General features: G+C 41.1%; 1 protein-coding gene across 1 annotated transcript; it reads right to left on the bottom strand.

The window, feature by feature from the left end:
* Positions 1 to 236: 236 nt before the first annotated feature.
* Positions 237 to 12,931, bottom strand: si:ch211-71n6.4 (para-nitrobenzyl esterase). The gene is made up of 10 exons (XM_068728738.1): positions 12,843 to 12,931; positions 9,337 to 9,610; positions 8,794 to 9,214; positions 8,092 to 8,199; positions 7,654 to 7,850; positions 5,742 to 5,941; positions 5,603 to 5,661; positions 4,228 to 4,395; positions 1,993 to 2,220; positions 237 to 1,521 (listed from the first exon to the last, which is right to left on the bottom strand). The coding sequence occupies exons 2-10, from the start codon at positions 9,601 to 9,603 to the stop codon at positions 1,379 to 1,381; spliced, it is 1,791 nt and encodes a 596-aa protein (XP_068584839.1). The 5' UTR covers positions 9,604 to 9,610; positions 12,843 to 12,931; the 3' UTR covers positions 237 to 1,378.
* Positions 12,932 to 16,252: the final 3,321 nt, after the last annotated feature.

The raw sequence follows: 16,252 nt of genomic DNA on the forward strand, positions 1-16,252 counted from the left end.
TGGACGAGCTTCAACCTCTTACACGACGTGTAAATATTATAAACGTAAAATGAAGTGAAGTGAAACACTACAGGTGAACTAACAGACAGACATGATTACTCACACTAAGATAATTATGTTTAGTTTTACAAGAAAGTGTATATTTAAATATGTAAATGAGGCGTTATAAGGGTTAGGAGTGAGGTGGAGAGTGTAACAACGCTGCAGTCAGTGTGCGTCACACAACGAAACGCAGATGAAATCACGTGGTGTGAATTTATTGAGCATATACAAAGTGATACAATGTGTGGAGATTAATACAAAAATCAATACAAAGCTTCCCGCGTGGTTCAGGTTCAGGGTGGTTGACCTCATCCACTAAACATCTGGAACAATAACAGGTAATAAACAGCTACAGCTGAGAGGGCAGTGAAGCGTTCATGTAATCACACGAGTGCAAACGTCTTAGTGGCAAAGCATGGAGGTCATGAATCAGTGCAAACAGGTCGTCCGTCCTTCACGCCTCACGTTCTTCTCCACCACGATCACCTAGTTCAGACTCTACTCGTGTTCACGTTGAACAGAATCAGAGGGTTCCTGCTGACCCACTGATGATGGTCTATGATCTGTCTATGACACTCTTATAGAAACCAGCTCCGTTAGTGGACGGTAATGACGTCGCTTCATTTCATTTCATTTTCTCATAGACGTCTATACAACCAGAGGAGTCTTCCCCTGGTGGACAGTGGAGAGAATGCAGGTTTTTAAAGATCGACTTTTAAGTCATTTTGGTGAACAAACCCTCGAGGTTTATGGAGGTCTGGAGATATTCAAACACAGATATGGCTGTTGTTCATACAAAGAGAACTCAAACATTACTTCAAACCGACAAAACTTACAGTGTGTTTTTCAAAAGGCTGCCGGGTGAGACGGAGGTCTGACTACATGAGATCACCTCGGTGTAACAAAGCAGTGACTTCAATCACGTCTGGGGATGAACCAGTAAGTCAGGTGGGCGGTTGGTCGATTGGTAGGTTGGGCGGTTGGTCGTTTGGGCGGTTGGTTGGTTGGTAGGTTGGTAGGTTGGGCGGTTGGGCGGTTGGTCGGTTGGGCGGTTGGTCGTTTGGGCGGTTGGTTGGTTGGTAGGTTGGTAGGTTGGGCGGTTGGGCGGTTGGTCGGTTGGTCGGTTGATCGGTTGGTCGTTTGGTCGGTTGGGCGGTTGGATGGTTGGTCGGTTGGACGGTTGGTCGTTTGGTCGGTTGGGCGGTTGGTCGATTGGTCGTTTGGTCGGTTGGGCGGTTGGTCTGTTGGTCGGTTGGTCAGTTGGTCGGTTGGTCTGTTGGTCGGTTGGTCGGTTGGTCAGTTGGTCGGTTGGTCGGTTGGTCAGTTGGTCGGTTGGTCAGTTCATCCAGGCGTACGCGTACAGGCCGTTCTCCTTCCACAGCTGACACCGAGCTGACGAGTAGTTCTGGACCACAGACAGCCGGTCGGACAGGAGAGCAGTGGCTGCTGGGTATTCTGGCCACTCAGCCTCCATCTTACCTGCAAGGCGGAAGAATACAAAACATGATCCACCAGAAAGTTTACACATAACGATCCACAAGTTTGTGGTCATTTTACTTCCACATTTGACTTTTCTTGACTTGTTCTATATTTTTGTATATTTGTGTTTTCTTTTCTGTGTTTGTTTGTGAAGCATTGGCCCCAGACGGAGGAGCTATAGAAGACCAGGTTCAGAGAAGTTGGTCTCTGGTGTCTGCTCAGGTTTATTTCTCAAAGAATAAACTCTGTTGCATCAAACTCTGACCGTTTCCTGACTTTGTTTCTTGAATGACGATATGTTTTGGTTTTGGTTTTGGTTCTTGGATTTTTTATAATTTTAATGTCAAATTAAAAATCATCAAATTACGGACTACTACTACATTTTCGTACAACGTAACGTAAAACAAACACACGTCGCCCGCTTCTTAAAGCGACAGTGCACCCGAGGCTCAGGGTTTGAAGCATCTTCACCTGTTTTGGCGAAGTGGACGAGGTGACGAGTGACGACGTCCCGGAAGCTCTCGTCCTGATCCGAGAGAGGTTTCCCCAGAACGAAGTCCAGCCCGCCGAAGAAGGCGACGATGTCCAGACAGTGGAAGGAGAAGCGGCTGGAGAACGGCAGCAGGTCAGTGGACACGTTGACGGGTCCTGAAGGCGTGTGCGTCACCACGTATCGGTACACAGGACTGTGGAGGGCCGCTGAACACGGGGGAGTTAATGGACAATAACCAAATATTAAAACAGACTCCATAACTCTGTAGAATCAAGAGAGACACTACAGGCACCAACCAGTTTAGAAAGAAAACATTTATTTTATACTTTGTCTGTTTACGTCTGTAGATTTCTACTAAATTCACCAAAAGTCACCATTACATAACGCCTCATTTGCATATTTAAACATTCATGTTTTAATGTGAGTCAATACTTGAATACTGTCAGACTTCCTGTCTCAGCTCAAAGCCCATTGAGCTGAGACAGTCAAAAGAAATAAAACAGCTGATCAATGTAGTTTTGAATCAAACAAACCAAAATAGAGACTTTGTTGGGGACTATTTTCAGCGGCGGATGAATCCACATTTGGCTCAGGGGAAGAAGAGATATTAGGCTGCACACACAAGACTTGTGTACATGTACTGTTGGTTTTGGATCTTTTCAATAAATATTCTAAGAAGACAAATGTCTCCGGGCATTCAGGTACTTATTGAATATCTGAGTCACAGTGTTTCAGAAGCTTTTTGCTGAAAATAAAAGTGCGATGAGGCTTGAAATCCCTCATCCACCGTCAATCCAGATTGGCCATTATTCTGCAACGGGAACAATAACAGGCTGTGCGTCATAAAACAAACCGTGCAGAAGAGAAAAATCACCCAGCATGCCTTGCAGCTGCCTCTCACGACAACTGAATGTCGGTTTGCTCAGAGCGTCTCCGCTGACTGAGCTTAACGAGCCCCTCAGGCTGCAGACCTGCAGGAAGCAGAGACACGGAGGAGCTGCAGCAGCCAATCACAGGCCGGACAGCTGATCTTCACAATAAAACAGCTCGTAATGAAGTAAACTAACGTCCTGTGTGAGGGAGCTTCACTGAGGGGACACTTCATGTGAAGACACATGAAGTCACAACACTCAGTTATGAACAGATGAAATATGACGACAAGTTCAAAGGGTTAGAAATGAAACGATGACAAACTGTAAAGATGAAGATAAAAAAACACACAGTTCAAACATTAAGGTGCAACGAAGAAGACGCCAACAAAGAGAGAAGAAGAGGACGAAGAGGAAGAGGAAGAAGAGACGAAAGAAGAAGAATGAGAAGAGGAAGAGGAGGAAGAGGTGAAAGAAGAAGAATGAGAAGAGGAAGAGGAGGAAGAGGTGAAAGAAGAAGAATGAGAAGAGGAAGAGGAAGAAGAATGAGAAGAGGAAGAGGAAGAAGAGGTGAAAGAAGAAAAATGAAAAGATGACGAAGAGGAAGAGGAGGAAGAGGTGGAAGAAGAGGATGAAGAGGAAGAGGTGGAAGAAGAAGAGGACGAAGAGGAAGAGGAAGAAGAGATGAAAGAAGAAGAATGAGAAGAGGACGAAGAGGAAGAGGAGGAAGAGGTGGAAGAAGAAGAGGACGAAGAGGAAGAGGTGGAAGAAGAGCATGAAGAGGAAGAGGTGGAAGAAGAAGAGTAAGAAGAGGAAGGGGAAGAAGAGGTGAAAGAAGAATGAGAAGAAGAAGATGAAAAGAAGAACAAAATTAAGAGGAAGAAGAGGAAGAGGAAAATTAAGAAGAAGAAGAAGAAGATGAAGACTTGTGGCATGTAAACACTGTTGAATGGTTTTCTGTCTTTTAGTCAGAGTTCAAGGGTTCAACATGTTTTAATAAAACTGAATGTTGTAAGAAAACTACAACTCCCAATGGAATTATGGGAAAACACCTGTTACCTGAAATCCACTTCTTCAACTCGTACGAACAACAAACTGAATCCTGGTAAAGTGAAGTCATCTCTGTCCATCACACACTCTCACCTCAGAAGTTATTGAGGACAGAAAGGTGCAGCGTTATTATCTCCTTTCCTTTCCTAACGTGTTCCCTACGCTAAAGGAGATAGGAGAGGAAGCACTGAAGCGCCTTACTGCAGCTGCTACTTCAGAGACTTCCAGGTCTCTTCTACTGTGCTTGACTCATCACCGGTCATGGACTTGCTCTACACGTGAGAACCGTTTTACCTGCAGCCCTCCGGGCCAGGTCGTTGTTGGGACAGGTGACCCTGATGTCGGACACCATGGTGGTGTAGGCCCTCTCCAGACAGCGGTCCGTGGTGGGGCAGGGGGTGGAGCTCGGATACAGCGCCAACGCCTCTGTGGCGAGATTCCCACTGAAGGACTGAAGTTTATCTGTGAGGAGCAGAGAGGTGACGAGACGATGATTCACAGGGATATACTCCACCAATGACCTTCACAGATCCCCTTGAAGACTGTCAGTATGAAGGACACTGGGGGGTTCCACAGGGCTCTATTCTGGGTCCTGTACTATTTATATTCACATGCTTCATTTGGGTCAGATAATAACACCTAGGTAAAATATGAATGTCCACTGTTATGCAGATGACAAGTGACTTTATTTTATTATTTAAATCTACAGAAAAAGTATTAACTGTAGCTCATTAACGTCCAGTTACTTCCTGTTTACTCAGAGGAGCCTTCATCCATTCATCAGCTCTCTGAACCCCAAAACCTGCTGACGGGATGGAAAAGCATGTTTTCTTTAAACAACCGCCCAAACTACACCGTTTATCACAGACAGAAGCTGTAAAAAACAGCATTATTGTCAGATTTTCATCTTTCCGACGGTCCTTGAACAAATCATGTGTGACGCAGGCTTCTATCAGAAAACGCAACAGCAGCAAAGCATAACATTTTGATATTTCATCAAAAATTCGACAGGCTGAAACATGTCAATAGTTCAATATTTAGAACACGTAGGGCCTCCATTTTGTTCCAATATTGGAAACACTTGTGGACACTTGGGAACAAGTTAGATTCCATTGCTTGCCAATTTTTGTCAAATATATTAACAAAGAAATTTGACTTGCTTCTTTTCTTTTTCATGATTGATGTCATCATAACTGTGTTGTTCTGCACTAAAGACATGTTCTAGTTCTCTCTACTTCTGGTCATGATGGTTCTGTTTCCACAGAGGAGCAGAACTGTAATATTACAGTTAATAATTAAGACCACAGAGAGGAACATGTGAGAGGAGAGAAGCCCTGAAACTTGTAGATGTTCCCTGTGTAGATGTTCCCTGTGTAGATGTTACCAGTGTAGATGTTCCCTGTGTAGATGTTCCTTGTGCAGATGTTCCCTGTGTAGATGTTCCCTCTGTAGATGTTCCCTGTGTAGATGTTCCCTGTGTAGATGTTCCCTGTGCAGATGTTCCCTGTGCAGATGTTCCCTGTGCAGATGTTCCCTGTGTAGATGTTCCCTGTGTAGATGTTCCCTGTGCAGATGTTCCCTGTGCAGATGTTCCCTGTGTAGATGTTCCCTGTGTAGATGTTCCCTGTGCAGATGTTCCCTGTGCAGATGTTCCCAGTGTAGATGTTACCTGTTACAAACCACTGGTAGTCCCCCCAGGTCCACATGGAGATGTTTGGGGACGCAGGGCTGCAGGGGGAAACACAGACGTCTCAGTACAGTCTGACGGAGGATCACGGCTGACGGAGATGAACCAGGTGAGCTCTCACCTAAAGTCGACCTCCTGCTCCGTCGTCCCGACGACAAAAGGAACATCGCTGTGGCCTCCTTTGCTCTCCCACACCTCGAAAGGCGGAGCTTCCAGAACGTAGCCGTCCACCACGGCGACAGGCCCGATGAAGCGCCCTCTGGTGGGGAGATCTACGTAGTCTTCTGCGGCCCAGGAGGGGTAGTCCTGCCACGGGATGGCCTACGAGAACATGCAGGGATTAAAAGGTGCTGAGGAACGAACATAGAGCTGATGATGTCATGTTTAGAACCTTAAAACTCCAGACACAGTCCAGAAGAAGACTGGATGATGAAAACATCTGGCTGTGGAGAAACACTACTAGTGTTGTACTCCTCATGCTGGTTAGCAGAGGTTACACTAACTAAAGGACTGCTAGTTAAACTATTAAACGAGAACGTACAAATAGAAGAAAAATAGAGAGAAACTAAACAATACAGAGACTAAAGTGAAAACAATGGAGCATAAAATATATATAAAGCTTTATACTTCAACACTCCCCAAAAAAAGACAAAAACTTTTTATTTTTTTTAACCCTAACCCTCAATCAATAATAATAATAAATAAAAAATAAAAAAATATATATTTTATTATGAAATAAAATAAAAAATATTTATTATGAAATAATGAAATAAAACAAAAAAATATTTAATTATGAAATAAAATAAAAAATATTTGATTATGAAATAAAATAAAAAATATTTTATTATGAAATAAAATAAAAAATATTTCATTATGAACTAAAATAAAACATATTTAATTCTGAACTAAAATACAAAATATTTTACTATGAAATAAAATAAAAAATATTTTATTATGAAATACCATAAAAAATATATTATTATGAAATAAAATACAAATTATTTTATTATGAAATAACATACAAAATATTTTATTATGAAATAAAATAAAACATATTTAATTATGAAATAAAATAAAAAATATTTTATTATGAAATAAAATACAAATATTTTATTATGAAATAAAATAAAAAATATATTTTATGAAATAACATAAAAAATGTTTTATTATGAAATAAAATGAAAAATATTTTATTAAGAAATAAAATAAAAAATATTTTATTATGAAATAACATAAAAAATATGTTATTATGAAATAAAATAAAAAATATGTTATTATGAAATAAAATAAAAAATATTTTATTATGAAATAAAATAAAAAATATTTTATTATGATTATGAGAAATGACTTCTTCTTTATTGGTTCATTCAGAACCAATAAACTGTTGAATGTACTTGTTTTTAACTCAGATCTTTAAGTTGTCTGAACTCACGTTTTACAGTCAACCACATTCATCATTTTGAGTAAACTATACTCAAGCTTTTGACATGAAATAACTAAACAATTCATGTCAGCTTCACTCAAAATGAGCGATCCCTCTCACCTGAACTATTTCCTGACTCATCTTAGAGAGAAGTCAAATAAAACACTTTAAAGACGTAATATCCTCAACGTGACTGCTGCTCATATTAATGTTCAGCAGCAGCTCGTACGCTGTTTCATTTCATGAAATACATTATTCATAATTCATCTTCAGGTTATGGTGGACATATTGAACTGAATGGAAGCTTCTTTTGAATTCAATGAATCTTAATGGGGGTTAGAATACCTCTGTTAAGATCCACAGTAACAAAAATAATCTACTAACTAAGTTTAGTCTCCACTGTCTTTATTAAAATGTAAAAGTAGAACCTTTCATTCTGGTGCTTTGGACACAATAATACATCCGAATGTCTCAATGTATCATAAAGATGAATCCTCAAATATTAAAAAGAGAATAACTGCCGTGCTGTATTTTTTTTAATAGCTACTAAATAACTTTAGTTGCTCCAAAGCTCCCTCTTAGCGAGACGCCCCATCCATCCGTCTCCTACCTCGAGGACCCGTCTGACGGACAGACGTCTGAGGCAGGTCCGGTCCCCGCAGCCCGTCTTCTTCAGGAACACCAGGTTGTCGGCCTCGGCTCGCTCCAGAGACGCGTTGAGGACGGACGAGCCGCTCATGTCCACCGCCGCGCGGAAGAGACCCTTCGCCAGCGGAGACGCCATCATGGTCCACACTGACGTCCCGCCTTCAGAAAGCAGACGATACAGACAAGAACCACGCTTATGTTAGTGTTGATGGAGCTGATACAACGTTAGCGTAGCCTAGCAACGATCGATCCAAACTCCATTCAGAAAAGAAGTGTTTTAAAAGTTTGTTGTCTTGTGGAAAGAACTAACAAAACATGAATTCATACATTTTATATTGTTATTCTGTTATTGGTGTTTGCAGAGAATTGTCCCAGCAGGACTCAATGACACGGTTCATACCAGAGCTCTGTCCCATTATGGTGACTTTCTCAGGGTCTCCTCCAAACACGTGGATGTTCCTCTGGACCCACTTCAGCGCTGCGATCTGGTCCATGAAGCCATAGTTCCCTGTGGAGGAGGCAGGATCGATTAACAGCGATGTGACCTTGTTTCAGAAACAGAAGCAGCTCTCTGAAGCTCCCTGAACTAAATTTAACTTGAAGAAATGGGGCCACGAAGGACTCCCCCCCCCCTCCATCACGCCATGGAGTCACGCGAGGACCTCTTCTCATTCGACGGGTCATTTCACATCAGGGTCACAGCGTGTCTGGGTTACATAATGTGATGTATTAACATTACACCCGGCTCCACTCACAAACTCTGTAATTAGCGTCTCGCAGCGTGCGGAGATGCAAAACATCTACAGCAGAAGATAAATCATCTCCACCCGTCACATTAATGCTCATTAAGCATTCACACGCTAATGGAGAAAGTAAAGACTTCTCCTCCAGTCGGACCGGGGAGCACGATGTCAACACCATCAATATTTAAACTGCCATTAGAACTTCAATGCAGCAGTCACATGCACGCTGTTGAAGCTTCCTGGAGCTGCACGGTGAACTACGAACGTCACGGAGCTGGTTATTGTAACCTGGTGAACTAATGACCCCGAACACCTGACAGTGACTCATTTCAGCTGCTTGTAGAGCATCACGGACTGACCTGAGGTGTTCTTTGGAGAACCTTCTCTCAGGATCTCCAGAGCCAGGAAGCCGAAGGCGTTGAGTCTGTAGTTGAAGCTGACGTAGACCATCCCCGTGTCGGCGGCGAGCTTCTCCGTGGGCGAGTAGCCCGGCTCTCCTCCACTGAGCATGTGCAGGTAACCCCCGTGGATCCACGCCACGACGGGCAGCTTGGCGTCGGGCCGCAGCGTGGGCGTCCACACGTTGAGGAAGAGGCAGTCCTCCTGGCCCGTCACCTTCCCCTCGACGGTCAGCGGACGCACCTGAGGACACGCGCTGCGGAAGCGGCCGGCGTCCGTCACCCCGGCCCGGCACACGGGGTCGGCCGGAGGCGCCCAACGCAGGTCACCGACCGGTGGAGCGGCGTAAGGAATGCCCTTAAAGGAGTAGGCTCCGTCATTCTGAGGAAGAAAGGATTCAAAAGTGACAAAAAGCACTTTTTGTCACTTTTGATGGGTTTATCTCTAAATCTATTGTGTATATCTTGTATTTATTTATATCTCTCTTTTTAACGGACACTCACGTGTCTCCCTCTGAACTCGCCGCAGTCCGTGGACACCTGGGCGACGCCCGGCGGCAGCGTCTGGGCAACGTAGCCCAGGTAGGCGGCGAGGGAGAGCAGGGCGAGCACCCCGAGGCAGAGGAGGACGATGCAGCGTCTGGAGAGCACCAGCAGGGGGCTGATGTAGTGTCTGTGACGGACGTACTGCACCTCCTCCTCATCCTCCTCCTCCTGCACCAGGTAGCGGTACTCCGTCCTCTCCGGGACCTCGAACGCATCCTCATTCATCTTCACTCTGAGACACGAAACACAGAGGAAACTCAAGTCACCCGACGTCAGATCAACATGGTTTATTCAGACATTTATCGTCAACCGTCAGAGTGTAAATAAAGTTTAACGTTAACCATCAGAGTGTAAATAAAGTTTAACGTTAACCATCAGAGTGTAAATAAAGTTCTCCTGACGATGGTTCTCCTCCAGTACTCAGTAGAACATGTGGTTCTAGTCTCTGATCTCTGATCATGTTTCATTGTTAACAACTAATCAAGAGGAGAGCTAGTAACGTTAGCATCACCGCTAACGGCTAACCAACGGAGGTTCACTTCAGTTACATCATGATGCCTTCAGGCTCTGCTCAGTGAACATGAGTACTGGCTGAAGGTACATTATAACATCCTACTCCCTCCTCCTCCTCCTCCTCCTTCCTCCTCCTCCTCCATTTCCTCTTCCTTCCTCCACATCCTTCTTTCCTTCCTCCTTGCTTCCCTTCTACCCCTTTCCTTCCTCCTTCTCCTCCTTCCTTCCTTCCTCCTCCTTCTTCCTCCCTCCTCCTCCTTCTGTCCTTCCTTCCCCCTCCTCCTTCCTTCCCCCTCCTCCTCCTCCTTCTTTCCTTCCTTCCTTCCTTGCTCCTCCTCCCTTCCCTCCTCCTTCCTTCCTTCCTTCCTCCTCCTCCTTCCCCGTCCTCCTCCTCCTTCTTCTTTCCTTCCTTCCTTCTCCTCCTCCTTCTTCCTTCCCCCTCCTCCTCCTCCTTCTTTCCTTCCTTCCTTCCTTCCCCCTCCTCCTCCTCCTCCTCCTCCCTTCCTTCCTTCCTTCCTTCCTTGCTCCTCCTCCCTTCCCTCCTTCCTTCCCCCTTCTCCTCCTCCTTCCTTCCTTCCTCCTCCTCCTTCCTTCGTTCCCCATCCTCCTCCCTCCTCCTTCCTTCCCCCTCCTCCTCCTCCTCCTTCTTTCCTTCCTTCCTTCTCCTCCTTCCTTCCTTCCTTGCTCCTCCTCCCTTCCCTACTCCTTCCTTCCTTCTTTCCTCCTCCTCCTTCCCCCGTCCTCCTCCTCCTTTTTTCCTTCCTTCCTTCTCCTCCTCCTTCCTTCCACCTCCTCCTCCTCCTTCTTTCCTTCCTTCCTTCCTTCCCCCTCCTCCTCCTCCTCCTCCCTTCCTTCCTTCCTCCTCCTCCTCTTTTGGGACGATGACGTCATACATATTGTGGATCCTTGTAGACCAGCTGATGAAGGTGTGTGTCTGTTGACATGGATCATCAGTGATCAATAATCAGCAGCACAGAGGACGAGTGAGGATCTAAACGTTCTACGGGTTCCTCTTTAATCCGTGGTGATGATTATGAAAGGACTCATGTTCTACAGAGCTTTGATCAGATGTAATATCTGTGTATTCAAGCTGCTGCAGTCTTCAGTTCAGATTGTAACAGTGTTGAACGTTTAACAGAAGAGTTACATGTTAAACTAAATATTAATATTAAGTGTGTGAACAGATTCAAACAACAGAGAGCTGGTGGAGTGGAGCTTTAAAGCTGTCAGACCTGACCAGCACAAAGGAAAAGGTGTGTGTGTGTGTGTGTGTGTGTGTGTGTGTGTGTGTGTGTGTGTGTGTGTGTGTGAGAGAGTGTGTGTGTAGGTGAGTGTGTGTGTGTGTGTGTGTGTGTGTGTATGTGTGTGTGAGAGTGTGTGTGTAGGTGAGTGTGTGTGTGTGTGTGAGAGAGTGTGTGTGTAGGTGAGTGTGTGTGTGTGTATGTGTGTGTGAGAGTGTGTGTGTCTGTGTGTGTGTGTGTGTGTGTGTGTGTGTGTGTGTGTGTGTGTGTGTGTGTGTGTGTGTCTGTGTGTGTGTGTGTGTGTGTCTGTGTGTGTATGTAGGTGTGTGTGTGTGTGTGTTTTCTTTCATAACCTCCATCAGAACAATGAGTCACATATTTTGTTTTTCACACAGATATTAAAGATATTATTCATCTCAAGAGATTATTTTATTTTTTATTAACTTTGATTCTGTATTTACAAAGTTCCACCAACTTGTAGTAATACATAAATAAACTTGTATTAAAACATAAATAAACTTGTATTAAAACATAAATAAACTTGTATTAAAACATAAATAAACTTGTATTAATACATAAATAAACTTGTATTAATACATAAATAAATGACTTCTTTCTTAAATATGAAAATACAAACAGTTCAAACATTTCATTTCCTGCGTCAGCGTGTGATTTAAATCAATATCTGAAGATTATTAAACTCTGTTGATTTCATATTCTTCACGTCTGACTTTGAACTAAAGGTTAAAAGACAGAAATCCTCATGATTTAAAGCTTTAAATGATTTATATAAATAACTCAAAAACATTCCAACAGCAGCACGAAACATATCGAATCATATCTGACCGACTTTAATTCATTAAAATAATCAATAAAATGAAACTAAAAGACTTCAATCAAACATGAATTAAACAGTTTCTTTGTCACTTCACACCTCTTGTTATCAACTATGATTGATATTGTTTCCTTCACAGACCGATAGACTGATGATTATCAAATACAATTTAATAAAATCCATGTTAAATAAACAAACAACCGAGTGATTAGAGACTAAAGATACACAAACAGCAGATATACCAGATAGAAGGAACACAATTATAACAAAATACACCAAAATAAACAACAACAGTAACATACATATATAAACAGTAGTATTATTAGTAGTGTTATGTTCTTCATGTTCACGTGTTATTTAATAAGTGGTGAATAACAGAATATGTATTTGCCTTAAAAAAAACATCTCCTAACATTAAACTTTAAAAGTTTTCAAAATAAAACATGATATTGACATAAATCTCATTGTTTAAATTCAGATAACTCTGATCACTTCTAAGGGTTTTATTTATTGATCATGTCACGTGGTATTGTACAGTTGAAAAGGGCACGCACGTGCACAAACACTCACACACGCACACGCACGCACACACAACAGAGAGGAGACGTGTGAACGATCCTCGGACAGGAAGTGAAGAACTTTAACTCCGTTATAACAAACAGAAGAATATTTAAATATGAAGTCAACATAATAATATAATATCTGTCGCATTTGAACCAGCGGACCAAACTAAACCAGACTTCTTCATGATTCTATTTTTAACTCTCTCGTGTTTATTCTGGACTTCATTCTGGACTTCCGTTTCCTTTACCAAGATAAAAGCCTCGTTAATGTATACGTATCGTTTCTGTATGAAGCGTCGTTTCTCTACTCACCATGTCCGGTCAGCGCTCTGAGCTCGTGGGTTATAAACGTGACGCATTTATTCAGGACTCCCCGAGAACTGGGATATATCAGCCCGAGGGAGGGGGCGGAGCCTTACGTCTGTTTACGTGATGTCGTCACACGGTGATGCGTGTGCCCGACGCGCGTTCTCGTGGTTCTGTCATTTGTTTTGTTCAGTGGTTTTATTTTATTAATAATAATACATACAATAATAATAATAATACATATAATAATACATTTAATAATAACACATATAATACTACATTTAATAATAACACATATAATAATACATGTAATAATAATAATAATTCATATTATATGTATTATAATAATTATTATTTGTAGTATAATACATATAATAATAATACATATAATAATACATTTAATAATAATACATATAATAATAATACATATAAATATAATAATACATACAATAATACATATAATAATAATATATATAATTATTATTATTATAATACATATAATAATAATAATATTATTATTTCGGGTGAATTTCGGTTTAACTTTATTAAAGATGAAAAACAGATTCTGAGTAAAAACGTTTTTATATGTTTTGAAGGTCATATATATGAAATATATTTGTCTGTATTATTAATAGAATTTTTGGGATAATTCCTCATTCTGAAGAAGAGATGGTGGAACTACTTCAAACATATGTTCTATGTGCTATAAATAGATGATTTATTGCTCTACCTTTTCTTCTTCTGAATCGTCAATAAAAAAGTGTCTCAGTGTTCAGAGCTAGTACTAATACCACTGTGTAGAAATACTGTTACAGTACAAGTACAAGTACAGCATTAAACATGTTGCTGAAGTAAAAGTACAAAAGTATCAGATCAAAATGTACTTAAAGTACCATCATTACACAGAATAGTATATATAACTGGATTATTTGTATTGAGGCATTAATGTGTAAACATCTCTAATGGAGAAGTAATTTTAATAATGTTGTAGTTTTATAGAAGTTCTCAATATCTGACACAATAATTTATTCTATATTTCTGTTTTTCTCAACAAATCCCACAAAAACTAAAGTAACATTTAAATCATGATGAAACAGAACAACAATTAATACAATAAGAACAAAGCAAGAAATACAATAAAATACATTTAAAAATATAATAATAATAATAATAATCATAATAATAATAATAACAATTTAGCAAAATAAAATAATAAAATCAATAATAAAATAAAGCAATGGGTTTGAAGACGTGATTTAAAAGAATGAAAATTCTCCTCAAGGTGTCTGAGCTCATGAAGGAGATGTTGAAGGGCTTTAATTTTGAAATGCTACATCAGAACGTCCTGGTTCTGTCTGAGTGACACCTTGAGGTGGTCTGCTATCAACCTGAAGTGAAATGATTTTGTAACTATGCACCGTCTCCTCTAAATCTCATCTGAAATTAGACACATTATATACTGTAATAGTAATGCATCATTCTGACTCTCAGAATCTCAGTTTTCCATATTCTCGTTCTGCTTTCTTTCAAATAACTGACAACTGTACATTTACATTGTATGGACTCGAGAGTACGCTTTCAGATCCAAACCACATTCCAGGTGGTCTGACCCGCTTATGTTCACATTCTGTTAGCAGCGTTACACGGATCAAAGCTTCATGTGTTAAAGCTGCATTCTCTTTAGTGTCCACCAGGGGGCGACTCCTCTGGTTGTATAGAAGTCTAGTCTAAAATGACTCTACTTCTCTCTTGATTTATTCCCTCAGTAAACATTGTAAACATGAGTTTATGGTCTCAATCTCTAGTTTACAGTCTTCTTCAATACAGCATGATGTTCATTTAGTACATTATGCTCCATTTAGAGTCAAACACACCATAAAGAGGGGATGATTTAGGGGCGGGGCTACACAGTGATTGACAGGTCTCTACCAGAGACGTGTACGGCGTCTCTACGTCACTCCTCCTCAGTCCAGATATGGTCACTTCCTGTTCACTGGTTGATAAAAACCAAGATGGCGACGGCTCAAGGCATCAAAACGTCACCAGCTATATCTAGTTCCCTGAAATACACACGTTTAAATAAAGTGGAAACTTTAGTCTTCATACTTCTTCCTTTGAACATATTGTTTGAAAATATGAACAACAGAGAATAAATCAAACCTCAGCTTTCTTTTTTGTTGTTGCTCAAATCAGATTTTGTGAATAAGTTTTCCACTAGTTTTAAGGATTTAACCACATTTAGTCTCTTTGTTCGGAGCGTTAAAGCCTCACAGGAAGAAAAGCACACATTTAGTCCTGTGCTAGACGCTTCCCTTCACAGTGAGACGGAACAGGATGGAGGTGGAGGAGAGAGAGAAATATGAATGATTGGTTTCAGCTTCACCCAGCTGGATAACATTAACACGCTCTCACAATCTTGTTTACTCTCCGGGTAGAAACATTCATCTGAAGCAAGAGGCCAGAATTACACTGTGACTGGAGTGTGTGTGTGTGTGTGTGTGTGTGTGTGTGTGTGTGTGTGTGTGTGTGTGTGTGTGTGTGTGTGTGTGTGTGTGTCATGACATTTGTCTTTTTCTTTCAGTCAGAATTTATGAGAATCTCAGAGATTACCACCATTTTTCCTCCTGCCTGAAAGGTAATTTAAGGAGAGGCTTGAAGGAGGATTCATGGGAGGCATATATATTTATATATATATATATATATATATATATATATATATATATATATATATATATATATAAAACAGAATTTACACTTGGCTGTAATGAGGAAACGGACGACAGAAATACTCTAAATCTGGTTTTAAACATCTCTTTTCCTCTAAAGGTTGGGGGGGGGGGGGGGGGGGGGGGTTCTAGGCTAAAGGAGATGTAGTTTCCTGTTTAGTGGACATCTCTCTTCCATTATTTCCTCTTTCCTCACTTGGCCCAAATCTGACATCACGAAAATCCGATGTTTAGATGTTTTCTAGTTCTAGTGACCCAGTGGTGGAAAGTAGTAGTACTCAAGTACTTCAGTCAGAGTCTAACGTGTCCTCAAACTATGGTTGGTGTGATTTCATATGAAAAGTTAATCATCATTTTTCATGCACAACATGTGTTAATTTCAGTCTTTTCAAAATAAAATCCATCTTCACAGGAAACTACTTAGTTAGGTTTAGACAACTAAACTACTTAGTTAGGTTGAGACAACTAAACTACTTAGTTAGGTTGAGACGACTAAACTACTTAGTTAGGTTTAGGTAAAGGTCCTGGTTTGGGTTAAAATAAGAACACTTGGTGGTACATCATTTAAATGAAGTAGGCTGCTCCCATCCTGAGATGTTCAACCTTTGAAAAATAATGCGCTGTAAATTGCTGCACTAGCAATATTTTGTTATGTTATCCATGTAATCATGAACGAGGAAGTATGAAGCC

The sequence above is a fragment of the Cebidichthys violaceus genome, unplaced genomic scaffold (assembly GCF_023349555.1).
Source record: "Cebidichthys violaceus isolate CVI_PGR_0920_01 unplaced genomic scaffold, fCebVio1.0.p SCAF_43, whole genome shotgun sequence".
Lineage (NCBI taxonomy): Eukaryota > Metazoa > Chordata > Actinopteri > Perciformes > Stichaeidae > Cebidichthys > Cebidichthys violaceus.

Excerpts from the sequence above, each read along its gene's own strand:
- si:ch211-71n6.4 (XM_068728738.1), bottom strand. The coding sequence starts at position 9,603 with ATGAATGAGGATGCGTTCGAGGTCCCGGAGAGGACGGAGTACCGCTAC. Across the intron at positions 9,215-9,336 it reads GCGAGTTCAGAGGGAGACAC|AATGACGGAGCCTACTCCTT; the intron begins GTGAGTGTCCGT and ends TTTCTTCCTCAG. Across the intron at positions 7,851-8,091 it reads CATAATGGGACAGAGCTCTG|GCGGGACGTCAGTGTGGACC; the intron begins GTATGAACCGTG and ends TGCTTTCTGAAG.